Source organism: Nomascus leucogenys, chromosome 5 (genome assembly GCF_006542625.1).
Source record: "Nomascus leucogenys isolate Asia chromosome 5, Asia_NLE_v1, whole genome shotgun sequence".
Classification (NCBI taxonomy): Eukaryota; Metazoa; Chordata; class Mammalia; order Primates; family Hylobatidae; genus Nomascus; species Nomascus leucogenys.
The window spans coordinates 16,262,014-16,288,760 of record NC_044385.1 but is presented as its reverse complement, the minus strand read 5'-3'; the positions used below and the strand labels follow the sequence as shown (position 1 = coordinate 16,288,760).

The window sequence follows — 26,747 nt, the reverse complement described above, 5'->3', positions numbered from 1 at the left end:
ATTTTAGTTCTCCAGATTTCCGCTTTCCCAGCTGTAAAAAGAGATAACAATATGAATTTCAGTGAACATAAAAAGCACCCATTATTTTATATATTACAAAGAAGGAAAAATTGCTGTCAATTAAGCAGTAACAGTACTTTCTATGGTTTAGAATTTTTATCTTATACTTACTGATATAGCTCTTTTAGATGTATTTAGGCTTTTGAAAAATCACATATCACTCATTAAAAAGGAAAATAAACTGGTTAAGGTTTTCCTTGGCATCTTCTTATTCAGTCTGAGTCTTCTGAAACACATTCGGACTCAGCGTTGTCGAGGTTCGTGTTTCCCCACACATCATCATCCTCTGAACCACTGAAGTTGTTGGGAGGCAACTTTTTCTCCCCCAAGAATAAACTCTTTTCTGTAGGATTGTCTGCGAAACTGCTAACACCTTTCTTCAAGTTTTGAATGCTGGTGCTTTCCCAGTCTTTTTGTTTTTTTTTTTTGAGATGGAGTCTCGCTCTGTCACCCAGGCTGGAGTGCAGTGGCTCAATCTCGGCTCACTGCAAGCTCCGCCTCCCGGGTTCACGCCATTCTCCTGCCTCAGCCTCTCCGAGTAGCTGGGACCACAGGCGCCCGCCACCACGCCCAGCTAATTTTTTGTATTTTTAGTAGAGACGGGGTTTCACCATGGTCTCTATCTCCTGACCTCGTGATCTGCCCGCCTCGGCCTCCCAAAGTGCTGGGATTACAAGCGTGAGCCACCGCGCCCGGCCTCCCAGTCTTACAAATCTACATCAACACAAGATTTTCAGGCAACAGCCAGTACGCAGATGGTCCTAAAATAGTTTGTACATTGAAACACCAGGGGGTTGCAGATGGTCAGCCAGGCCAGGGAAAACAATCCAGTTATAACCACTGCATTCTGACTACTTCCTGGCTGATGGTGACTGTAGGACACATCCCTGTTTCAGAGATGTTAAAATGTAAAATAATAATAATAATATAAGATATAACCTGTTTCCTAAAGTTGTGATGACATTTAAAGGTGAGAAAGTTTGTAGCTATTATTGTGATTATGGTTACTATAAATTCTTAGAAAACACAGGGGGATTTTCCAATTAACACTAACTAATTTATGGGACACTCATTAATGTTATATATTTATTAATTTATTGTTCAATGTTCATGCTTAAAAATTTCTTAATTTTTCCTCTTTTTAATTGAGGTATGGTTTACATTCATTGGAATGCACTGGTCTTAAGTGTTTACAGTTCTTGAATTTTGACACATGTGTTACGAACAGCCCTACCAAGAGATGGAACATTTTCATCACTCAAGAAACAACACCCTGCATTGTCCCAGTCATCATCGTCCCTCCTGTGTTCTGATATCTTCTACCATGGATTAATTTGGCCTGTTCTAGAACTTAATGGAATCATGTGGCACTACTCTTTTGTATCTTTTCTAAAGACACGTACATGTTGACCGGGCGTGGTGGCTCATGCCTGTAATCCCAGCACGTTGGGAGGCCAGGGCGGGTGGATCACCAGGTCAGGAGTTTGAGACCAGCCTGGCCAACATGGTGAAACCCCGTCTCTACTAAAAAATACAAAAATTAGCTGGGTGTGGTGGTGGGCACTTGTAATCCCAGCTACTTGGGAGGCTGAGGCAGGAGAATTGTTTGACACTGGAAGGCAGAGGTTGCAGTGAGCTGAGATCACACCACTGCACTCCAGCCTGGGCAACAAGAGTGAAACTCTGTCTCAAAAAAAAAAAAGACACATACATGTTGCTGCACGTATGAAAAGTTTGTTTCTTTTTATTGCTGAGTAGTCTTTCATTGCATAGCTATAGTATTATTTTTGCATTTTCCTGCTGATGGACATTTAGGTTGCTTCATAAAGACACTGTGAACATTTATTTGAGTGCAAATATTTTTGATGACATGTTTTCATTTCTTTTGTGTAAATGCCTGGAAGTAGAATTGTTGGATTAAAAGGTAGGTATACATTTAACTTTATGAGAAACTGGCAGAACTTTTCTTGAAGGGACCATTTTACATGCGTGAGAGTTCCAGTTGCTCCATACCCTTGTGAATGTTGACGTTTTTAGTTGAGTTAATTTGAAACATTTGAGTGGGCTTGTAGTGGAATCTTTATGGTTTTAATTTTTCTTTTCTTAATAATTAATGGTGTCAAATGCTTTTTCATATGCTTATTGGCCATTTGTGTGTCTTACTTTGTAAAATGCCTGTTAAGTCATTTGCCCATTTTTCAATGGCACCGTTTGTGTTTTAATTGTCAAGTTGTAGTATTCAAGTCCTTGTCAGTTAAACATAATGCAATGATTTTCTCCAAGTCTGTGACTTGTCTTCTCATTTTTCAGTTGTGTCTTTTGATAAGGAGAAGTTTTAAATTTTGATAAAGGCCATTTATCCTTTTTAAAATAGTTAGTGTTTTCTGTATCTTATCTGAAGTTCTTGCCTACTCCAAAGTCAATAAAATATTCATTTATATTTTTTTGTAGAAGCCTCATAGTTTTAACTTTTACATTTAGGCCTGTGATCCACCTTTAATTAAATTTTTATATGGTTTGAGGTATGAATCAAGGTTAATATTTTTTCCATGTAGATAGCTAGTTGTTCCAGCACCATTTATTGAAAATACTTTCTTTTCCTCATTGACTTGCTTTGGCACTTTGGTTGGCAGTATACGTGTAAATCCACTCCTGGACTGTTTATTCTGTTCCATCAATCTGTTTATCTATATGCAATGCCATGTTACCTTGATTTATAGTGGCTTTAGCATTAGTCTTGAAACCAGACTCACTTTTTAAGGGTTGCTTTGGTTCTCCTCCTCCTCCTCCTCCTTCTTCTTTCTTCCTATTCTTCTTCATTCTTCTTCTTCTTCTCCTTCCTTCCCTCCCTCCCTCTTTCTCCTCCTCCTCCTCCTCCTCCTTCTTCTTTCTTCCTCTTCTTCTTTGAGGTGGGGCCTTGCTATCTTGCCCAGACAAGAGTGCAGTGCCTGTTCAAAAGTGCAGTCATAGTGCACTACAGCCTCAAACTCATGGGCTCATTCTTCTAGATTTTATTTATTTATTTAGAGATGGAGTCTCACTCTGTTGCTCAAGCTAGAGTGCAGTGGCAGGATCTCAGCTCACTGCAACCTACGCCTTCTGGGTTTAAGTGATTCTCCTGCCTCAGCCTCTTGAGTAGCTGGGATTACAGGTGCTTACCACTGTGCCAGAGTAATTTTTATATTTTTAGTAGAGATAGGGTTTCGCCATGTTGGCCAGGCTGGTCTTGAACACCTGACCTCAAGGGACCCACCACCTTGGCCTCCCAAAGTGCTGGGATTACAGGTGTGAGCCACCATGCCCAGCTCACTCTTAGACGTTTTAGAATAAGCACATAAATTTCTACAAAAGAACCTCATAAAATTTTGATTGGAATTGTATTAAATCAATGAATCAATGTGGGGAAAATTGAAATCTTACCAATATTGAACTTCCAGTGTATGTGTACAGTGTATCTTTTAAATTATTTGTCTTTAATTTGTCTCAGCAGTTTTTGAAAAATAGCTTTCACCGTAGAGCTCTTGCACATATTTAAAGAAGGTATCCCTCAGTATTATGAGTTTTAAAATATTTTGTAAATTGTACTTTTAAAAAAAATCTTCTAGTTTTTTGTTATTTAGACATAAGATTGATTTTTGTATATTGACCTTGTATCCTGCAACCTTGCTACATTTAATTTACCATATATTTTTCTCAGTGCTTTACAGAATTTCTTGTTTATTCTTGTAACTAACTACCTATGAGTCAGGTGTTATTGCAATTATATTTTATAAGAAATTTGCCCCAGATGTGCTAATTTTCTTGCTCCAGGTCACACAATTTGAGTAAACAGGGGAGGAATTTAATTTAGGTCAACTCTGATTATATGGCCCAGTCCCCTTCCACACTGCTATAATATGTCATCTCTTTGACATTTGTATGTTATTTGAATGGAGTGACACGTTGTGGTTTCTCTGGATTCCACTGGGACATTGTTGTGTCATCATACTTTATGGGAGATGGCTTCACCAACTTGGTGAAGACTCACTTTTTAAGGGCTGCTTTGGTCCTCCTCCTCCTTCTTCTTTCTTCCTATTCTTCTTCATTCTTCTTCTTCTTCTCCTTCCTTCCCTCCCTCCCTCTTTCTCCTTCTCCTCCTCCTCCTAAAATGGACATAACAAGAATAAGGTGATAAAAAAGACTGGTGATTTTTCCAGTTTAAGGAGAGCAGTATTTTTCCAGGTTCTTTCCCCAGAGGACTGCTAAGGAAATTGTACATAATCTCAAAGTGCAGTTTCTTTGCCCATGCTGTGAACGTACATTAGCTGCTGCTAGGTCTTCCATGTGTGCGGATGCTGTAAAGCTTGTTTTCCCTCCTTCTCTCCCACAATGTGCTGTAGGAAACCATTTCTGTACAGCTAAAGACCTCACCGAGGAGATTAGATCATTAACATCAGAGAGAGAAGGGCTGGAGGGACTCCTCAGCAAGCTGCTGGTGTTGAGTTCCAGGAATGTCAAAAAGCTGGGAAGTCTTAAAGAAGATTACGACAGACTGAGAAGAGAAGTGGAGCACCAGGAGACTGCCTATGGTAGGTAGTGCACAACTGTTCCCCGGCCAGATATTGATGGCATTTGTTGTGTTTTGTGGCCAGGCAGGATGTTCTGTCCTTTATGCGAACGTCACTGTGAAGAGCGTCATGGAGCACATGGCCCTTTTCCTTGGGGACATTTTTGGCAGGCGCCTTGGCAAACTGAATGGAATTACTTGTCAGCTTTTGTTTTCATATTCACATGTGACATCTTTTCTTTTTCTGTTCCCTGTCTCACCCTGTGTTTGCTAATAGCCTTGTTGTTATTTAGAGCAATTTCTCCCTTGGCAAGGTCTTGAGCATTTTCTTTGTGTGACAATTATCTTCCTTTTGTCCCTTGGCTCCGTCTCCTAGTCTGCACAATCATAGACTAAATCAGGCTGATCTGAGAAAATTGAGGGAAGACCATGAAGTGGCTCTTCTATGTGTGGACTTTTCTGAGAGCTTCTTTCCCCAGGAAGGATGATGTAGAAGATGTGAATGCTGCCTTAGCCAAAATGTCTGCTTGTCAGAGGAGTTCAAGTGTTCCTGTGTTGTTTCCTTTTCCAGTTGTTAAGAGTAACTGAGCTTACTCTGAGATTTGCACCCAGAGGGATGGTCTCAGAACACGCTGGTTCAGTGCAAATTGAGATAGTAAAAACTTTTTTCTTAAAAAATGGTTCTTAAATACATGTCATTTACTAAAACAAATGAAAGAAATATATGTATGAATAAATGGCTGTATTTTACAAAGTACGCTTATTTAAGAAGAAATAAGAAAAAAACGGGGCTGATAGGAACCAGATTTGAAATAGGGCTTTTGTAAATATTCCATAAATTGAAGTAAATGAAGACTAGTATTTATAAGCTAGTTTGAGAAATATAAAATCAGCTAGCTGAAGTTAAGTGCATCAATTTGGGATGAATAAATTTTCTTTTAAAATGCCCATCAATTTGTGTAGAGAGAGGTTTCTTCATAGAGATATTTGAATCAAAGAGTATGTTCAGTAGTTATTCTGTCTTCTTTGTAATGAATACCCTTAAGTTGGCTTAACAACTCAGTACTTATCTTTTTTCTTTTCATTCTTAAAGGTCAAGACTTGTTTTTGCCATATATGTAACTAGAGACAGTACGTTTGAGGCTAAATAACTGTAGTACTAAGGAATGACAACATGCCCACCCAAGACACCACAGCCTGGTTTACTCTGTCATGATAGGAATGAGGATTGTACATTTGAAGTAGGGTTCTGCTATTGATTTTTTAAATGTATAAACAATGGAAACTACGGAATTTCTCATGTTATCACCACATAATTTTTTGTCACAAAATGAAGAATATATTATATCCAAGAATAAAGAGGAAGTGAACATATTTGAGCAAATTTAGTCCAGCAATATTTTCATTTGAATAGTTGAGCCCTTGAAAGCCATTAATATCTCTTTTAAAAAAAAAAACCATGCAGTATTTTTGAATCTCATCATTGTCACTTCACTAAGTATTTTCACAATGATGAATAAAACATAAACAAATGGAATGAGAGATTGTTACCATGGATGATTCTAAATTGCAGATGGCTCATTACTGTTGTGAAGCCTCTGTTTATGTTTTTACACTTGGATTTTGCTGGATCAGCCACCCTTTCCCTATATATTGATTTACACGTGCTTAATTTTTTTTTAACCAATTTGAGGTAAGTTGGCTTTAGGTGAACCAAATTAACAATCTAGGTTTGAGAGTGTGGGAAACAAATAATGAATTCCTGAATATGTTGAAGCTTTTATTTATTAAAATGTGATAAAACTGGGCCAAAGTCCATATTCAGCTTTTTTTGTGTTTTGAGGGTTAAAAATTCAGAGGGAGCTCTGTGTTCAAGTTTAAATGTAGAGGAAGTACAAAGGAGAGTGTACTTATGCACATACACATATGCATGCATGTACCATGACTCTTTTTAGCCTTAGAGAATGAAACCACTTAAGAAATGAGCAATATGTAGTATTCTTTTTTTTTTTGACTTGTATTTTTTTTATTTTTTTATTTTTATTTTTTATTATTATACTTTAAGTTTTGGGGTACATGTGCACAATGTGCAGGTTTGTTACATATGTATCCATGTGCCATGTTGTTTTGCTGCACCCATTAACTCGTGATTTAGCATTAGGTATATCTCCTAATGCTATCCCTCCCCTCTCCCCCCACCCCACAACAGTCCCCGGAGTGTGATGTTCCCCTTCCTGTGTCCATGAGTTCTCATTGTTCAGTTCCCACCTATGAGTGAGACCATACGGTGTTTGGTTTTTTGTCCTTGCAATAGTTTACTGAGAATGATGGTTTCCAGCTTCATCCATGTCCCTACAAAGGACATGAACTCATCATTTTTTGTGGCTGCATGGTATTCCATGGTGTATATGTGCCACATTTTCTTAATCCAGTCTATCGTTGTTGGACATTTGGGTTGGTTCCAACTCTTTGCTATTGTGAATAGTGCCGCAATAAACATACGTGTGCATGTGTCTTTATAGCAGCATGATTTATAGTCCTTTGGGTATATACCCAGTAATGGGATGGCTGGGTCAAATGGTATTTCTAGTTCTAGATCCCTGAGGAATCGCCACACTGACTTCCACAATGGTCAAACTAGTTTACAGTCCCACCAACAGTGTAAAAGTGTTCCTATTTCTCCACATCCTCTCCAGCAGTATTCTTAAAAAAGATTTTGATTTCCAACAATGGTTGTGTAATGCAGTGTTCGGGGGAAAAAGGCAACTCACAGATGATCAAGCCACCCTGCTTTTCAGGAACCCAGACTCTTCTATCTTGTTCTTCTCTGCCCCACAACACGTGCCATTCAGTCCAACCTGGCTGACCCAGCCACATGCATGTCCAAGTCCAGTCAGAAAAAAAACAAAGAAGGAAGAGAGCTCATCTATCCCCTTTAAGTACCCTTTTAGAAATCTGCACACATCTCTGCTACGGCCACATCCCTGTGACCTTAACCTTGTTATATGGTAACAGCTACTTGCAAGAGGGGCTGGGAGCTGTCCTTACCCTGGGCAGCAATGTGCCCCACTAAAGTGCTGAATTCTGTTTCTGTGGCAAAAGGGGAGATTTGCAGTCTTAGGGAACAATTAGCAGTGTCTCTCATACAGAGACCTCTTAATGATGTGAAGTGTATCTCTAATGATGCACCTGAGATGAATTTGCTGCACGCATCACTTAAAATATCATTGTATCTTGTGTCTCTGGCTAGATTGTGAGTCCACTGAGGTCAGAACATTGTTCTTAGGTTTCACTGTACTGCTTTGGTGTCCAGCATGATGTCTTTTAAAATAGTAAATATACTATACCATCAATATTTGTTCATTTACTGGGGCCAGATGTTAAAATGACACATGAATGAGTCCTCTCTTCCTGCATTTTGGATTGCAGATCCGGACCTTGAATCTTCTGCTTCTTTATTCATTTTCCAAATTAATGAGGGTAGTGATAAGTTTGTCTTTCTTGGAAGATGCTTAAGTTGTCTGAGTTGGATATTCAGTTTGGAGTGTCAGCAGATAGAACAATACGGTGGTAGAAAAGGAACTGAAATATGCTAAGGTACTCAAGGGCAAAGGGAGACAGACCTCATCACCGAATCCATTGGCTTTTGTCGCCAAGACACAATCTCTATAAAGAGATGATAAAGAAGTGTGCTTTAACTCCTGTCAGCTGTTCTTAAGACTTCAGGATAACACATTTGAATTCTGAGCAATGTTAAGTGTGGTGAAATAGAAGGAAAAGCTAAATCTATCTTTCAAGCCTTGAATATTTATGGAAATTAACTATAAACATTTAATCATTGTGGATTCCAATGTGTGTGTTTATTTAAAGAAGGGTGGAATGAAAAATATCAGCAACTTTTACAGTTTGCTACATCTGCTTTTTTTTTTTTTTTTTTGAGACAGAGTTTTGCTCTTGTCACCCAGGCTAGAGTGTAATGGTGCGATCTCTGCTCACTGCAACCTCTGCCTCCCAGGTTCAAGCGATTCTCCTGCCTCAGCCTCCCAGGTAGCTGGGATTATAGGTGCCCACCACCACGCCCAGCTAATTTTTGTATTTTTTTAGTAGTGTCGGAGTTTCACCATGTTGGCCAGGCTGGTCTCAAACTCCTGACCTCAGGTGATCCACCCGCTTAGGCCTCCCAAAGTGCTGGGATTACAAGCGTGAGCCACCGCGCCCAGCCTACCACTGCTTTTCAAGAAAAAAGGACAGCCCTCAGATTTATGCAACAGTTTTTCACCATCCCTTGTGTATAAATTGGTAATCTGTATTGTACTTTATTAATATTGTTGATTTTGCACTGTAACTCAGCTATAAAGGAAACCGACGTCAAAGGGAGAGATTTAATCACAGAATAATCAGGACTAGAATTTTAAATAGGACATCATTAGCATGTTAATGAATTTTCCCACCTTATGCCAGCTTTCTGAGTAGAAAAGATACTGCAGATGTAGCTCAAAAATCTGGCTGGTTCCCTGGCCCAGTGAGCTGTCAGGAATCTGTGTAGGGGGATCCATAAGCTAAGTGAAAGGATTCTAAGTGAGAATACCAAGCAGCAAGATTTTGTTTTTCTGAGAACGATGGCTAACTGTGCCCAGCCTAAACTCATTTGTCTTTCGGTGAGTAAGAGGGGAATGGGAGGCAGGGAAGGGGCAGCTGAAGGGTAACTATAAACATTTAAGTTTATAGTGAGGTTGGAGTAGAGGCACCTTTCCAATTACGGTTTGGGGTTAGGGCCTTTTGCTTTAGATAGAAAAGTTGTAAGTTCACAATGACAAGATCCTGCCCTAATTCTTGGCACAATCTCATAATTTTTGAGCTTGAAATAGGTGATGAAAGGAAGCATGAGTGTCTTAGTCCATCTGCGTTGCTATAGAGGAATACCTGAGGCTGGGTCATTTATAAAGAAAAGGGAATTCTTTGGCTCACAGTTTTGCAGGCTGTCTAAGAAGCATAGTGCCAACATCTGCTTCTGGTGAGGGCCTCAGGCTGCTTCCACTCATGGCAGAAGATGAAGGGGAGCTGGCGTGGGCAGCTCACTGGTGAGAGAGGAAGCAAAAAGAGAGAGAGAAGGGACATGGCACACTCTTTTTAACAACCAGCTCTCCCAGAAACTAATAGAGTGAGAACTCACTCATTGATGACCAAGGTATTCATGAGGGATCTGCCCCCACGACCCAGACACCTCCCATTAGGCTCCACCTTCAACACTGGGGATCAAATTTCAACATAAGGTTTGGAGGTCAAAGAAAAGAAACTATAGCAGTGACAGATTATACTGAGATATCGGTTTAACTCTGAAGTTCCCGGATGCAGCTACTTGCAGAATTTCACTTCACACCTATTAAGAAAAGTCTTTTAGTTTAGAAATCTTGTGAGTTACAAGTTCTCCATATATAGGCAGTAATTCTTTTTTTCCGCATATATCAGATATATGTAGAAGAAACATTCATGAAAAAGTAGAACAAAAGAATAAAATCTATGGGTCTCTTTTATTGGCAGGGAGAGGGAGGAAATGGAGAACCGGGACAATACATATAACAAAGATAAAAACAATAAAATTAACAAACAACAATAAAATTTAAAAACAAAGGCAGAAGAAAATGCCAATGTCAAGTGTTAATTATTTGATTGAGAATATGATGTGATAATGAACTTCCTAGAAGTCAGAGCAAAAAAGACAGTTGAAGCACCATCCTTCTTCCTCAAAAGCACCTTGAAAAGCACAGAGTTTTTTGGGAATTCAGAGTGATGCTAAATTCTTCAAGACAATTTTCTTGAAAGCATAGTGGGAAGTCCTCCTGAGCAGATTTGTAACACATGCAGAAAGCTCTTTTACTTGTATTATTATTTTTTAAAACTTTCTATCTTAGGTTCGGGGTACGTATGCAGGTTCGTTATACAGGTGAATTGCATGTCATCAGGGTTTGGTGTCCAGAATATTTTATCACTCAGGTGATAAGCATGTTATCCAATGGTTGTGACCAACTACCTCTAGGAAAAAACATGTTAGGGGATCCCTTCAAAGCAGGAGGGACTGTGGACAGGAGAGACTGAAACCACATATACATTTTAGATATGTAGGTATGTACAGTTTTTCCCACAAAAAGATCCAGTTTTTCAGCAGATTTTAAAAGGGGTCGTTCTAAGATCCCTCACATTTTAAGAAACATTAAGGTATTAAACTATGGAGGTGAATTAGGGCTTGGGCTAGTGAAGTTTAAATACGGCATCTTCCAATTTCTGGCATTATTCCGAGATGTAACGTAGTACCTAAAAAGTGGCTGGAGAACATATCCTGTATACTCACCAAATGTCACTTGTTTCCTCTGAGCTTTGGCTAAGACCTATGTATAAGACAAGTTAGCTCTCCAGGCCAGAACGGTGATAGTGCTCTTGATAACAGAGGGCCAAGCCGTCTGCTTTGGAACCAGATGAGTGTTGCGGTGCTATGTGGCAAGAAATGTAGATGTTTATATGGGAAATAGATATGTGTCTGCCTTTCCAAATTCGAAATCTTCGGTCATTTAGATTAAAAAAATATGTCAAATAGGATCTTTTGGAAGAAATAAAAAAAATTCAAAATCCTTTCCCTCAAGTTTTTCTGATAGGCTGAGGTTTTAAATCTCTAATCATTTATCTTTGATTTGCCTTATTGATTACTTTATCACTTTATCAGGACCCTGATTAAATCTATGTTTGTGTTTTTAATTTCTCTCCATTTTTTCATTTCCAATTACATCCTTGCATCACTATTAGTGTGATTACTTCCCTTCAGCCATTTTTGCCTGTGAATTTCTAAGCTTGAAATTTGCAACTAACTTTCTCCCTCCTTTATTAAGTCGCTGTGATAATTCTTTTGGGAGGCATCCCCATACAGTGGAAAAAGCCTGGATTAGGATGTAGGGGGCATCAGTTTAATCTCAGTCCTGCCCTTCCCTAATCATCTGCATAGCACCTGATATATATAACATCAGAATGTGAGGCTTAATGAATGAATAATCTTCAGCAAGTCACTGAATTTTATCTGAGTCTCAATTGCTTCATATATAATACTGTAGAACCAGATCCTGAAGTTGCATTTCCATCCATCCATCCATCCATCCATCCATCCATCCATCCATCCCTCCCTCCTTCCCACAAGCATTTATTGAGTACTTACAATATGTTAGGCGCTGTGGCAGGCCCTCATGGTCCAGAGATGAATTAGATAGTCCCTGTGGCTACTGAGGTCCCTTTTAATTCTAGCCCCTTGTATGTGAATTTCCATAATTCAATTTATACTTTGTTCATTTATTTTCTTGCTCTCAGCCAGTTTTGATCTCCTTTTCCCACTTTTATCCATATATATTTTTAGAAGTCCCTACTATTGTTACATCTTTTTTCACTTGTCTCTCTACTTGTTTCTATACTCCCTTAAAATATGTAAGTCACTTACCCCCTGGGTGGAAATACAATGATGTTTTCAATTATATTTCGTACCAAATTGCAACAGGCAGTTTTTTTTAACATGCTAATTCGTTTAGAGCAGAAACTTGACTCTATGTAATAGGGTGGGTACATGTGTCTCTTAAATATCGGCCAGATTTTCTGCTTTGTAGATTATTCTTACTAATCAGTGCCTATTAGAGTCTCTTTGTACATTTCATATGGAGTCTGGGCTTTGATAATGTTGGCAGACACATGTACTCACACACACTCATATAATGTCCTGAAGATTAAGCTAAGAGTGATGGTAAGTGGAACTTTATGATCTTAAAGAAGAGCCTATTTGCTATGTTTTGGGTGAGGGGATTATTTTTTGCATGGGGCCCCTACCGTGTATTGCAGAATATTTCACATCCCTGGTCATTGTCTGCATCCAACTCTTCTTCCCACCCCCATTTTTCAATGCCCCCAGGTAGGAGTGGTACCACCCTCAGTTAACTGCACAACTTCAGCCTAATGCTTTATGTTTTAATATCATCCCAATGATTTGAAAATATATTGTCGTGATCATTAGAACTTACCTGGAATTAATAAAACCAAATTCTATTATTCACATTGTCTTTCATATAGATCCTTAGAAGTTTAAATATAAGTTCTTTGCAGATTTCTTCTTCCACTGATCTTTGCTGTGTGTATTCAGTATGTATTTCTTGGGCACAGATTTCTGTATGCACGGATGAGCTACAGCTATTGTGGATTTAATGTTTTCTTTGAAGGAAAGGAATGATCCCTTGCATGAAGTCACCCTCTTTTTAGTAACAAAGACTTATCCCTTTCTTTTTGTTTCTCAAGCAGTTGAGAACTAAGCACTGTGCTAAGACTTGACACACTTTAGTCATCTCATCCTCTGGACTGCTGTGGTACCAGCTCCACTGGAATCTCTGTTTTACCGATGAAGAAGCTGAGGTTTAGGAAGGATCCTGCCACAGAGCCTTCAGGGGGCAAGGCCAACATCTGAATCCTTCTTACCTGCCATTTTACCTTTGACATTGCTTTATGTTCTTTATGAACTTGATTCCTAATGTCAGGCTCTATCCATCCCGCAACCTCATCGCCCTACCTAAATACCACACTCACAGATTCATAATTACAAAACAAAAGTCTGCAAAAAGTCATCTATTGATGATGTTGAACATCCTGAAAAGACGGGTATTTTTTTTTTCATTTTTGAAGTTTTCAAGCACCCTCCCTATATTTTGTGCCTGAGATGATAATCCACTATCTGCCATGTTGCTATAGCAGATGGATAATTTAACTCACTAGTAGGAGGTTCTATAGGTTATCACCCTATGAAGCTCGTATCTTTTGTATTAAAACCTCAATTCTTTATTTTTGAAGGGTGACTAGGAGAAACTTGGCATACTACCATAAATCAGAGAGAAGTTGAACTATAGCAATTTAATTGGATACATATTTGTTGACTTCAAACCAGTTTTTTGTATATTTTCAAAGAACTGTTGCTATTTCTACTTCCTGTTCTAAAATGCTGAAATGTCAATGTTTTCCTTTGTATTTCTATAAGTAAATGCATTGGTTATTAGATTGATACATTACTCAGTTTCTGGTAAAGAAGTAGTTAGAAGCCCTGTTTGCTTTTAAGAATTTACTAATTTGTCATCCTTTTGATTACAAGGCATTCAATTTGCAACATGTGATGTCAATCTTTCTAGGCTTCTTTTGAGTGAGTTTTGAACTTTAGTTAAATAAAACAACTTTTTTTTTTGAGATAGAGTCTCAGTCTATTGCCAAGGCTAGAGTGCAGTGGCACGATCTTGGCTCACTGCAACCTCCACCTCCCAGGTTCAGGCAGTTCTCTGCCTCAGCCTCCCGAATAGCTGGGATTACAGGTGCCTGCCACCATGCCTGGCTAATTTTTTGTATTTTTAGTAGAGACGGGATTTCACCATCCTTGCCAGGCTGGTCTTGAACTCCTGACCTCGTGATCCACCTGCCTCGGCCCCCTAAAGGGCTGGGATTACAGGCATGAGCCACTGCGCCCAGCACAAATAAAACAACATTTAAACTGTGATATAATTTAGGATTTTCAGGAATGAAGGTTGATTCTTTATAAACCAAATTTGGTTTTGTGAGGTTTTGCGGAATTTAATTTTACTTGGCTAAATATGACATCTTTTATGTGGTCACAGTTTTTTCAATGATTAATTTGGTGAGAAATATTTTGTTTTCCTTCTTGGCATTTTCATGAGTTATGGCTTCCTGTACACACTCCTGCCATTTCAGCTCTGTACTTTTTCTTTGAAGCTGCCATATGTTAACAACCCAAGAGAGATGGTATTTACTGGAGAGATCATCACTTGTTGCTAATTTGATTTTTCAGATTCTCTGAGCTCTTATAAAAGAGAGAGAGTATGCTGATGAATGTTTTCCTGCCCTGACTGCTTTGAGGAGCTAGTGTTTGCTGCCCTGGGCCCTTAGTCCTGTTGTGTTTTGGACTTGGGGATGGCCACTGTGTCTAATCCACTTTCCGTTGAGGCTTTTCTGTAACTGGGGAGGGCTGGATCATTGTAGGGGTGGACAACCCTGAGTGAATGCACTGCAATTTAATATTTATGGCCAGTACAGAAACCATCAGGAATTGCTTAAGGATTTACTGACTTGGCATCATCAAAAATTTATGAGGCAGGCATGCTTATATTCCACAAGCCTGCAGAGTCATAGAATGTCGTTTTATTTTTCTTTTGACATTATACTTTCTGGAGTCATAATAACTCCTTAACAACTGATGACACACTTTGCTTTTTGGTTTAATTATAAACACATTTTATTTGCTAAAATGATGTTTAATTTTTGGTGTATTAACCCATTATGAATATCTCTCTTTTCCTATGTTTACTATGACTGCTTTACACTTCAAGTCTCCCCAAATCTGATATTTTCCTTCCCCAAGAAAGAACCAAATGCAATTATATTATAATTGCATGGTCTGTTAATGAATGGAGGTCTGTCTGGTTTGGACAAGGTGACTGAAATTTTGGGCTTCTTTTTAACTCTCACCTGGATCCAGCATTCTACTTTGCTTCATATGTACCAATTATGTTGGGTGAGACACATACATTGGAATTTGGCAAGTGTCTGCATACCCTTCACCCAACTCCATTGTTTACAGAAACTGAGTAACAGTAGTGGCTGGATACCAACTTCATGTCTGCCTAAGAAGGTCACCAAACACTGACATTCCCCAGTGGTCTGGAATCTGCAAATCTGTCAGTCTTTGGAAGTGAAGTAATTCTCCCCTAAAGATTGCAGAGAAATTCTCTGAAGTCAAAGCTGATGAAACTTCTGGAGTTACTCTAGGATAAAATTTTAATTTATTTCAAAAAATACCTTTAGCATAAAATAAAATTTTTGAAATGAATGAAAAATGTTTATCATACAACTTCTATAACAGAGCCCCTGGTTGCCTTTTTTGCATTCTCTTCTGTGCTTGCAGCACAGGAAAGCTTTTTACACACCTGTACGGAGAAAGAGGATGCAATTTTACATCCTCTGTCTGTCCTTAACCTTATAGGACAATAGTGAGAGCATGGCACCAATTAATCCTCATAACTGTAGTTTGAGACAAATTTATTATTCCCAATCTACCAATGTGTGAAACTGAGGCTCAGTGAATTAACAGAGTGGCTCAAGTTTCTGTATATGGGAAGTAAAGAACTGGAATGAGACTCATCTGTCTCACTTCAGAGCCATGCTCTTCATTATATACTTCTGTGTCCCTGGTTGCGCTATAGTATTCCAGTTTATTATTTGTTATGTACATAACAGTCCAAGAATCAATATACTGTGACTTACTTGACTACCTCCTTATTCTGAGGTGTTTAATGATTATTTCATGAATTTGTTTCTGAAGATAAAGTGCCAAGATTGGGATTAATGACCCAAAGAATGCAGTCATTTTTATGGCTTCATACATAATGCAGATTGATTTGCAAAAGGGTTATAGCAATTTAATTGATACTACCAATCCATCCTTTCTAATAATAAGCGTTATTTTTTAAAATATTATTAGTATAATAACAATAATAGAGTGGTATTTAATTCATGCCTTGTTTTTGCATATCTTTGACTAATACATTCAACTTGTTTTTTTGTGCCTTTATAAGTTTTTTTTGAGACAGGGTCTTACTCTGTCACCTAGGCTGGAGTGCAGTGGCATTATCTTGGCTCACTGCAACCTCCACCTGCTGGGCTCAAGTGATCCTCCCATCTCAGCCTTCTGAATAGCTAGAAGTACAGGCATGCGCCACTATGGCCTGGCTTGGTAGAGACGGGATTATGCCATGTTGCCTAGGGTGGTCTTGAACTCCTGGGCTTAAGTGATCCACCTGTCTTGGCTTCCGAAAGTGTTGGGATTACAGAGTGGTCCACCATGCCTGGCCTAATTTTTTTCATTGTGTGTTTCACTCGCATCCATGTGAAGATACCACCAAACAGGCTTTGTGTGAGCAACAAGGCTGTTTATTTCACCTGGGTGCAAGCGGGCTGAATCTGAAAAGAGAGTCAGCGAAGGGAGATAGGGGTGGGGCCATTTTATAAGATTTGGGTAGGTAAAGGAAAATTACAGTCAAAGGGGGGTTGTTCTCTGGTGGGCAGGAGTGGGGGTCACAAGGTGCTCAGTAGGGGAACTTTTGAGCCGGGATGAGCCAGGAGAAGGAATTTCACAAGATAATGTCATCAGTTAAGGCAGGAACAGGCCATTTTCACTTCTTTTGTGTGGAATGTCATCAGTTAAGGCAGGAACTGGCCATCTGGATGTGTACGTGCAGGTTACAGGGGATATGATGGCTTAGCTTGGGCCCAGAGGCCTGGCATTCCTGTCTTCTTATATTAATAAGAAAAATAAAATGAAATAGTGGTAAAGTGTTGGGATGGCGAAAATTTTGGGGGATGGTATGGAGAGATAATGGGTGATGTTTCTCAGGGCTGCTTCGAGTGGGATTAGGGGCAGCATGGGAACGTAGAGTGGGAGAGATTAAGCTGAAGGAAGATTTTGTGGTAAGGAGTGATATTGTGGAGTTGTTAGAAGAAACAGTTGTCATTTAGAATTATTGGTGATGGCCTGGATACGGTTTTGTATGAATTGAAAAACTAAGTGGAATAAGAGAAGGAGAAAAACAGTTATTAAAGGTCTAAGAATTGGGAGGACCCAGGACATCTAATTAGAGAGTGCCTAAGGAGATTCAGCATAGTCCTGCCAGCAAAGATTATTTATTTACTTTAAGAGTTAAGAATGGCAGTTTGGGGATAGCACCAGGAGATATCACCAGGAGATAACAGTGTAAACCGGCAGCGTAAACAAGAGCAGGGCATGTATGAGTAGTTGAGAACGGTGAATAGGAGTATGACTAGACAGAAGACAGTAGGGATGACAAGTTTTTTGGAGCACAATCCAAGTTGGTCTGGTGTCTGGAATGAGACTGGGGCCTAATAAAAAGGAGTGCCCATACAGGAGCTCAAATGGGCTGTACCCTGTAGCATTCCGAGGACAGGCCTGAATTCTGAGAAGGGAAAGTGGTAAAAGTATTGTCCAGTCCTTTTTAAGTTGGTGGCTGAGCTTGGTGAGGTTTGTTTTTAAAAGACCATTAGTCCACTCTACTTTTCCTGAAGACTGAGGACCATAAGGGATATAAAGGTTTCAGTGAATACCAAGAGCCTGAAAAAAATGCTTGGCTGATTTGACTAATAAAGGCCGGTCTGCTATTAGACTGTATAGAGGTGGGAAGGCCAAACTGAGGAATTATGTCTGACGGAAGGGAAGAAATGACCTCAGTGGCCTTCTCAGACCCTGTAGGAAAGGCCTCTACCCATCCAGTGAAAGTGTCTACCCAGGCTAAGAGGTATTTTAGTTTTCTGACTCGGGGCATGTGAGTAAAGTCAATTTGCCAGTCCTGGGCGGGGGCAAATCCCTGAGCTTGATGTGTAGGGAAGGGAGGAGGCCTGAACAATCCTTGAGGGGTAGTAGAATAGCAGATGGAACACTGAGAAGTGATTTTCTTGAGGATGGATTTCCAGGATGGAAAGGAAATGAGAGGTTCTAAGAGACAGGGTAGCAGCTTGTAACCTACGTGGAAGAGGTTGTGAAATGACGACAGAATAGAATGGGCCTGTGAGGCTGGAAGGAGATATTTTCCTTGGTCAACGAACCGTTTGCCTTGTGTGGGAAGAGATTGATAGGTGGAAGTTTCAGTGGGAGAGTAGATGGGAGTGACCGATGTGAAGGAGAAAAACTGGCCGTGAGGGACAGAAGTTGGAAAGCTAGCTGCTTGTCTAGCCACCTTATCAGCATAAGCGTTGCTTAGAGCAATGGGATCTGATGCCTTTTGATGGCCTTTGCAGTGAATGACTCCAGCTTCCTTTGGAAGTAAATCGGCCTTGAGCAGAGTTTTTATTAAAGAGGCATTAATGATGGAGGACCCTTGCATAGTGAGGAAACCTCTTTCAGCCCATGTAACAGCATGGTGGTGTAGGATATGGAAGGCATATTTAGAGTCAGTATAAATATTGACGCGTCGTCCTTTTGCAAGAGTGCGGGCTTGAGTTAAGGCAGCTAGTTCGGCTTGCTGAGAGGTAGTGGAGCAGGGCAGAGTGGTAGCCTCAATGATAGATATGGAAGATACTATAGCATAGCCTGCCTTTGCTGGTGAGTGGCGATTAGGCCTGGTGGAACTGCCATCAACAAACCAAATGTGATCAGGGTGAGGAACAGGAAAGAAGGAAATATGGGAAAATGGGGTGAATGTTAGGTGGATCAGAGAGATACAGTCATGAGGGTCAGGTGTGGTATCCAGAATAATGTGGGAGGCCGGATTGAAGTCCGTGCCAGGAACAATGGTAATTGTGGGAGACTCAATAAAGAGTGAGTATAGCTGAAGGAGCCAGGGAGCAGAAAGTATATGCATCAGGTATGAGGAAGAGAATAGATTTTGGAAGTTATGAGAACTGTAGAGAGTGAGTTGAGCATAGTTTGTGATTTTCAGGGCTTCTAAAAGTATTAAAGCAGCGGCAGCTGCTGCACGCAGACATGAGGGCTAGGCTAAAACAGTAAGGTCAAGTTGTTTGGACAGAAAGGCTACAGGGTGCGGTCCCGGCTCTTGTGTAAGAATTCTGACTGCCCTGTCCATGCCTAGGAAGGAAAGGAGTTGTTTTGTAGAAGGGATTGAGGTTTGAGAGATTAGTCGGACATGATCAGCAGGGAGAGCATGTGTGTTTTTATGAGAATTATGCCGAGATAGGTAACAGATGAGGATGAAATTTGGGCTTGACTGAAGTAATGGGGGCTATCTGTGAAGGCTTGTGGCAGTACAGCCCAGGTAATTTGCTGAGCCTGATGGGTGTCAGGGTCAGTCTAAGTGAAAGCGAAGAGAGGCTGGGATGAAGGGTGCAAAGGGATAGTAAAGAAAGCATGTTTGAGATCCAGAACAGAATAATGGATTGTGGAGGGAGGTATTGAGGATAGGAGAGTATATGAGTTTGGCACCACAGGGTGGATAGGCAAAACAATTTGGTTGATAAGGCGCAGATCCTGAACTAACCTGTAAGGCTTGTCTGGTTCTAGGACAGGTAAAATGGGGGAATTGTAAGGAGAGTTTATAGGGTTTAAAAGGCCATGCTGTAACAGGCGAGTGATAACAGGCTTTAATCCTTTTAAAGCATGCTGTGGGATGGGATATTGGCATTGAGTGGGGTAAGGGTGATTAGATTTTAATGAGATGGTAAGGGGTGCATGATCAGTCCCCAAGGAGGGAGTAGAGGTATCCTATACTTTTGGGTTAAGGTGGGGGGATACAAAAGGAGGACGCAAAGGAGGCTTTGGATTGGGAAGAAGGGTGGCAATGAGATGTGGCTGTAGTCCAGGAATAGCCAGGGAAGCAGATAATTTAGTTAAAATGTCTTGGCCTAATAAGGGAACTGGGCAGGTGGGGATAACTAAAAAGGAGTGCTTAAAAAAGTATTGTCTAACTTGGCACCAGAGTTGGGAAGTTTTAAGAGGTTTAGAAGTCTGGCCATCAATACCCACAACAGTTACGGAGGCAAGGGAAACAGGCCCTTAAAAAGAAGGTAATGTGGAGTGGGTAGCCTCCGTATTGATTAAGAAGGGGATGGACTTACCGTCCACTGTGGGAGTTACCTAAAGCTCTGCATCCGTGATGGTCTAGGGGGCTTCCAAGGTGATTGGGCAGTGTCAGTCTTCAGCCACTAAGCCGAGAAGATCTGGGAAGGAGTCAGTCAGAGAGCCTTGGGCCAGAGTTCCAGGGGCTCTGGGAGTGGCTGCCAGGTGAGTTGAACAGTCTGATTTTCAGTGGGGTCCCGCACAGATGGGCTGCGGCTTAGGAGGAATCCTGGGCTGTGGGCATTCCTTGGCCTGGTGGCCAGATTTCTGGCGCTTGTGGCAAGCTCCTGGGGGAGGCGGGCCTGGAGGAATGCCTGGCCACTGCGGTTTAGGCATTTGGAAGTTCTCGTGTGCTGGAGATGTGGCTGGGGTTTGTCTCACAGTGGAGGCAAGGAATTGCAACTCAGAAATATGTTGCTACTTGGCTGCCTCTGTTCTGTTATTGTACACCTTGAAGGAGAGGTTAAGTCCTATTTTGGGGTTTGAGGGCCAAAATTTAATTTTTGGAGTTTTATTTAATGTAGGGAGCAGACTGGGTAATAAAATGTATATTGAGAATAAGATGGCCTTTTGACCTTTTAGGGTCTAGGGCTGTAAAGCATCTCAGGGTTGCTGCCAAATGAGCCATGAACTGGGCTGTGTTTTTATATTTGATGAAAAAGAGTCTAAATGATATCTGATTTGGGATAAAGAAAAAGGAGCATTAACCTTGACTATGCCTTTAGCTCCAGCCACCTTTTTAATAGTAAATTGCTGGGCAGGTCGGGGAGGGCTAGTCACAGAATGAAACTGTAAGCCGGACCGGGTGTGAGGAGGGGAGGTGATAAAAGGATTATAGGGTGGAGGAGTGGAGGCTGAGGAAGAATTGGGACCTAGCTTGGCCTGGTGAGGAGGGGAGAGGTCAGATGGGTCTGTAGAAAAGGAAGATTAGAAAGACTTAGCGACGCTTGGGGTTGAGACTGAGGGGACAGGCGGGAGGGAAGGAAGGAAGATTTGGGACGAGTTGCATTGGGACCAGAGACTAGGGAGGGACTGATGTGTAAAAGAATGCCTGGACGTCAGGCACCTCGGACCGTTTGCCCATTTTACGACAAGAATTATTTAGAACTTGTAGGATGGAAAAAGTGACAGTGCCGTTTTCTGGCTATTTGGAACCACTGTTGAGTTTGTATTGGGGTCAAGTGGCATTGCAGAAGAAAATAAGGCATTTGAGTTTTAGGTCCAGTGTGAGTTGAAGAGATTTTAGGTTTTTAAGAACCCAGGCTAAGGGAGAAGAAGGGGGAATGGAGGGTGGAAGCTTGCCCATAGTGAAGGAGGCAAGCCCAGAGAAAAGAGAGAGTAGAGACCCGGAGAGAAGGCATGGGGGATTCTTGCCCCCCAGAAAAGCGGAGAAGGGGTAGAGAATGGAGGGAAGGGGTCGGGGAGTTCTTGCCCCCTAGAAAAGCGGTATTTGCCGCTAAGGGTGAAGGAGAAGGGGTTGGGGGGTTCTTGTCCCCCAGAAAAGCGGTACTTTCTGCTAAGGGTGAAGGACCAAGGCAGGCGTCCCTGCATGGCCAGACACCTCTGAAATGTGGGTGAATAATCAGGCAGGCATCCCCGTGTGATTAAACACCAAGGGAAGACTGTCTTCCTGAGTCCGTGACCGGTGCCGGAGTTTTGGGTCCACAGATAAAATGCGTCTCCTTCGTCTCTACCAGAAAAGGAAAGGAACTGAAATTAAGAGAAGGGAGAGATTGAAGTGTGGCGCCAAGATTGAAAGGAGAAAGAGGTTGAGGCACAGTGAGAGAGGTTGGAGAAGAGAGTAAAAAGAGGCCGCTTAACGGATTTAAAATTGGTGAGATATTCCTTGGGCTGGTTGGTTTGAGGACCAGAGGTCGTAGGTGGATCTTTCTCATAGAACAAAGAGCAGGAGGAAAGGGGATTGATCTCCCAAGGGAGGTCCCCCGATCTGAGTCACGGCATCAAATTTCACTCGCGTCCGTGTGAAGAGACCACCAAACAGGCTTTGTGTGAGCAACAAGGCTGTTTATTTCACCTGGGTGCAGGCGGGCTGAGTCCGAAAAGAGAGTCAGCAAAGGGTGATAGGGATGGGGCTGTTTTATAAGATTTGGGTAGGTAAAGGAAAATTACAGTCAAAGGAGGGTTGTTCTCTGGCGGGCAGAGTGGGGGGTCACAAGGTGCTCAGTAGGGGAGCTTTTGAGCCAGGATGAGCCAGGAGAAGGAATTTCACAAGATAATGTCATCAGTTAAGGCAGGAACCGGCCATTTTCACTTCTTTTGTGGTGGAATGTCATCAGTTAAGGCAGGAACTGGCCATCGGGATGTGTACGTGCAGGTCATAGGGGATATGATGGCTTAGCTTGGGCTCAGAGGCCTGACAGTGTGTTGCCTATGTCCTTTGTCTATTGGTTTTATTTTGAAGGAGGCACCTAGTGGTTACCTTCTCTTTATATAATATGGTTATGAATCATTTTTTCCTATTTGTATGTGTGTGTGTGTGTGTTAATGAAATTAACCCCCATCATGATTAATAGTGGACCAAGAACAAAGTATAAAACATAATATCATGTTGGGATAACGGTGTAGAATGGATTTTAAACTTCTTAAGGCATTAGGGTGCAAATGGTGTACTAAACAACATAGACCGATCTTTCTGAGTAAAGTCATCCTGTTTCCACTCTGTGTATTAATATGCGTTGGACCTGGCCTTTGAAATAAATGTGATATTCAGGGAACTGCCGCAATTGAGACTTTAATAAACCACTTTCACTTTTTTCAGTAAATCTGTGAACGGTATTATTTTACATTTTCTCCACTGTTAAAATACAGAAACTGAGAGAAGTACTCAGTATTCTACCCATGACCTTATTTTTTTTCAGGATGCATCTCATGTTTGTACTTCACTGTCTTTGGCCGTTTTTTTCTTTATTATTTCCCATTTTCTTAAGTTGATCCATTATAAAAACAACTCCTGCTTACAAGACTCTTTTTTTCCTTCCAGAGGCATGCTGTTGTTTCATAGGTGAACGGATAGTGTCTTGATGGTGTCTGTGGCCCTTGAAGCTGCAGTTTAAGGGAGGGGGTTCAAAGAAATGGTAGAGAAAGGTTGTCGCTGTCCTGGAAGGATGCCAGACAGGATGACCTTTGAAACTGTCACCAGAGGCATGAAAAATGGGTTTGCAATAGTTCCCTGCCCTTCTCTGCACAGATGATATGCAGCATTTGGTATTAAGGCAAAGATCCTTTTCCAATGATGATGTGTAATCATAAATCATAAGAAATTTCTATGATTTCGGATTCAGGAAGGCACCTTTCTACCTGTTGCAGCTGTTGGGAGTCATTCTCCCGCCAACCCAACCACGTCTTCCCATGGCTTTTGGCTGCTTCCGTTGACCTTCACATTCTCCTCTCCACCTTTGGACTATCCCATACCCTTATCTATCCACACATTCACTTCCTACATTCCTTCCATGCCTAATCAGGACAGCTTCTCTGACCACCTTAACTTCCCAGGATGTCCTGCCCCGCCCCTCCCCGTGTGATCTGAGTCAGGCCCCACTGACTGTCCTGTATACACTTCCTCTGTCCTCATTGGACCCATATTTATAGTCAGTCTCTCTGTTCCCACCCTGCATGGCACTTGACCTGCTGCTGGGAAGGTAATCATTATCTTTCCCTTAATGTTTCAGGATTATTCATTCTATTTTGCCACGTCTAATGTAATATTTAATAGCATCTATATGAATAAGCCTGAAGACTATAAATAAATGCTCTCTTTGTATTGAGAGGGTTTTATACAATATAAAATTTAGAGTACATTTTTTTCTCAGGAGGTCTGACATTAATATTAATCGTGAGCCCCAAAGTAGAAGCTTTTATATTTTAGCATAATGAAGTTTACCATATGTTTCAAAGTCACTTGCAATTGTGCTTCTCATAATGACAATTAGAAAGGTCATCCTGTCTTGCCAGGCTCCATTAGGTATATAAACCAGCTTGTGGCTGTCACCGTGAAATGTGTTAAGGCACTTGTATGCAAATTCAAGGGGAGACATGATATTTTTTATCCCAAAGTGTAGCTGTTTACAACTAATTACCAAACACAGAACAAGCCTATTGTTTGCCTTTACATGATATATGGCCATAGAAGTTCCTAAAGCAAATTCTCCTCTGCCTTTCATTGATTAAATTATATGAAGTCACCCTCTTCCATGAAGCATTACATGATGAGGTCCCCAAACCACTGAATAAAGAAATTTGTCATTAAGACACTGGCGTATTTCTGATCTATATATTTTTTTTCTGCCTCACTCGAAAAACGTATTATCTGCATTAAAGTATGGAAACAGTTATTGTATTTAACTCTCTACATGCGAACCCTGAAGAAATGATGGGGCAAAGATGAAATGAAAGGGAGGAGGTGAGGAGGTGGCACAAGTAATGTTTTCTTACGGAACTTGTAGAGGGATAAACCTACATTAGAACCAAAGCAGATAATTCCTGGGAAACTGAAGCATGCCATTGTGGATGTGGGTCATGGGAACTGATGCTGGAAAAAAATAGTTCCTAACCTGGCTCGGAAATGGCAAATTTGGTTACCACAATTGAAATATTAATATACTTCTTTGTATGAATGCCCTTTCATTTATGCCTTTTTTTTTTTCTCTAAGAGGCGTTTCTCTAAGATGGGCTAAACTTCTCTATTCAAGCCTTTAGAATTTGCAAACATTTATCAATAGATAAGAAAGATAAAAAGTCCTGGATTCATTAATGCACAGCCATGGTCTCTACCGTTTTGAAATTTCTCACTTGGGAAAATACTAGAGAAGAACCTGTGGCCCATGAAGCATTTGACTGTTGATATTTCATACTATTAAAATGCTTTAATGTAAAAAATTAATCTATGAATTTAACATATATTCATGGGATGCAGACACTGCAGAGAGCTGCCTCTTCCTGGCCTTTGTGTTTGAACTGTGTTCTGGTTGCTTAATCACCCATCTGTCTGGAATGGTTTGTGTTCAGGTTTTCCAGAGGAAAAGGATGACTCCATGTTCCTCAAGGAACTTTCCAGGCAAATGAATTTATTATTTTTTTAATATTAAAAATGATCCTCTTTATTGAGAGTGATAGACTAAGGGAGGAATAAACAGTTTTAATAGCCCTGAGACACATAAGTGGAGGAAAAAACCCCCTCCATGCTTATGTAAATAGGAAGGAGAACAACTGTAGCAAGAATATAGAAAAGGACTCCTTTCTTCTCTTTTCCACTCTCTTGTTTTTTGCCCTTTGGCCTAAAGCTGTTAACATTGGGTGAATGTCCCTGTTGTCATCTTGCATTACACCTCACGTTCTGTTTGTTGTTGATAGGGATGGATATCTGAGAGTCTATATCAAGAGTTACATGTAAGTTTGTGTGAGGCCCTTCTTTTGCTTCTACATTTTTGCTCATTGTATGGATGCATTTTGTAGGACTGTGAGCTTATATTTAAAACACCTGTGCAGCAGTGGACCCTTGTGTCACCGCCTGGCCTCTCTTTCAGAAGCCTTAGCTGTTCCTCAACTCCTACAACACGTGTTGAGTGCCTCTCAGGTGCCAGTCACTGTAATAGGCACTGGGGAGTGGAAGGGTGACAAGATATGATTCCTGACCTCAAGAGGTTTGCAGTCACTGGTGGAGGAGGCACATGTACACAGCAAATAGGGTGTGATGTGTTGAAGGATGAAATGAAGCAATAAACAATGGGTGTCAAGACAGCAGAGATAAGGACAACCAAGGATGCCTTCGAGGGGCTGGGGAGAGCCTCACAGAGGAGGCAGGGCATGCACCGTGGCTTGGGGGTGGAAGGGGCAGAAATAGTGTTGTATTAGGGAAGGGGAGAGCACAGACTCAGAGGTCAGAGGAACGTGGCACATCTAAGAGACAGGGATCCAATCCCAGCCCTACCACTTCGCAACTGTGTAACTTTGGGAAAGTTTGCCAATCACTCTGAGTATGTTTCCTCCCATGTAAAGTAGAAATACTACTACTACTGATATTGGCCTCTTAGGACCATGAGTAGATGAAGTAATAATACATGTAACAATCTTGGCTTAGTGCCCTAGCATATCATAAGGACTCAATAAATATTAGTTTATGTGATTATTGATCTGGATGGACTGAAGTATATAAGAGTGAGAATGATAGGAGATGAGGCTGGAGAAGTGGACAGACAGAGCCGAACCATGAGATACCTTTTCACCAGGCTGGGGTTTTCAAGATTTCTGAAAGGTCGTGGCTAGCCATTAAAATAACTTGGTTTCTGTATCCTCCACTGCCCCTGAACATTCTTGTATTACAGTTGTGTCAGTCTGTTTGCATTGCTATAAAGGAATACCTGAGACAGGGTAATTTATAAAGAAAATAAGTTTATTTGGCTTGTGGTTCTGCAGGCTGTACATGAAATATAGTGCCGGAATCTGCTTCTGGCAAGGCCTCAGGAAGCT

The 26,747-nt window shown here is 40.9% G+C and overlaps 1 protein-coding gene across 6 annotated transcripts in view; it reads left to right on the top strand.

Moving 5' to 3' along the window:
- Window positions 1-26,747, top strand: part of DISC1 (DISC1 scaffold protein) — a 411,448-nt gene that overhangs the window by 192,942 nt on the left and 191,759 nt on the right. For 5 of the 6 annotated variants that reach the window (XM_030812687.1, XM_030812676.1, XM_030812680.1 and 2 more), the window contains one exon: window positions 4,440-4,628. The exons of the other annotated variant lie outside the window; for it this stretch is intronic. In XM_030812687.1, the coding sequence (XP_030668547.1) occupies window positions 4,440-4,628 (189 nt within the window). Of the gene's footprint in view, window positions 1-4,439; window positions 4,629-26,747 lie in introns of those variants that run through there. 6 annotated transcript variants of the gene reach the window in all.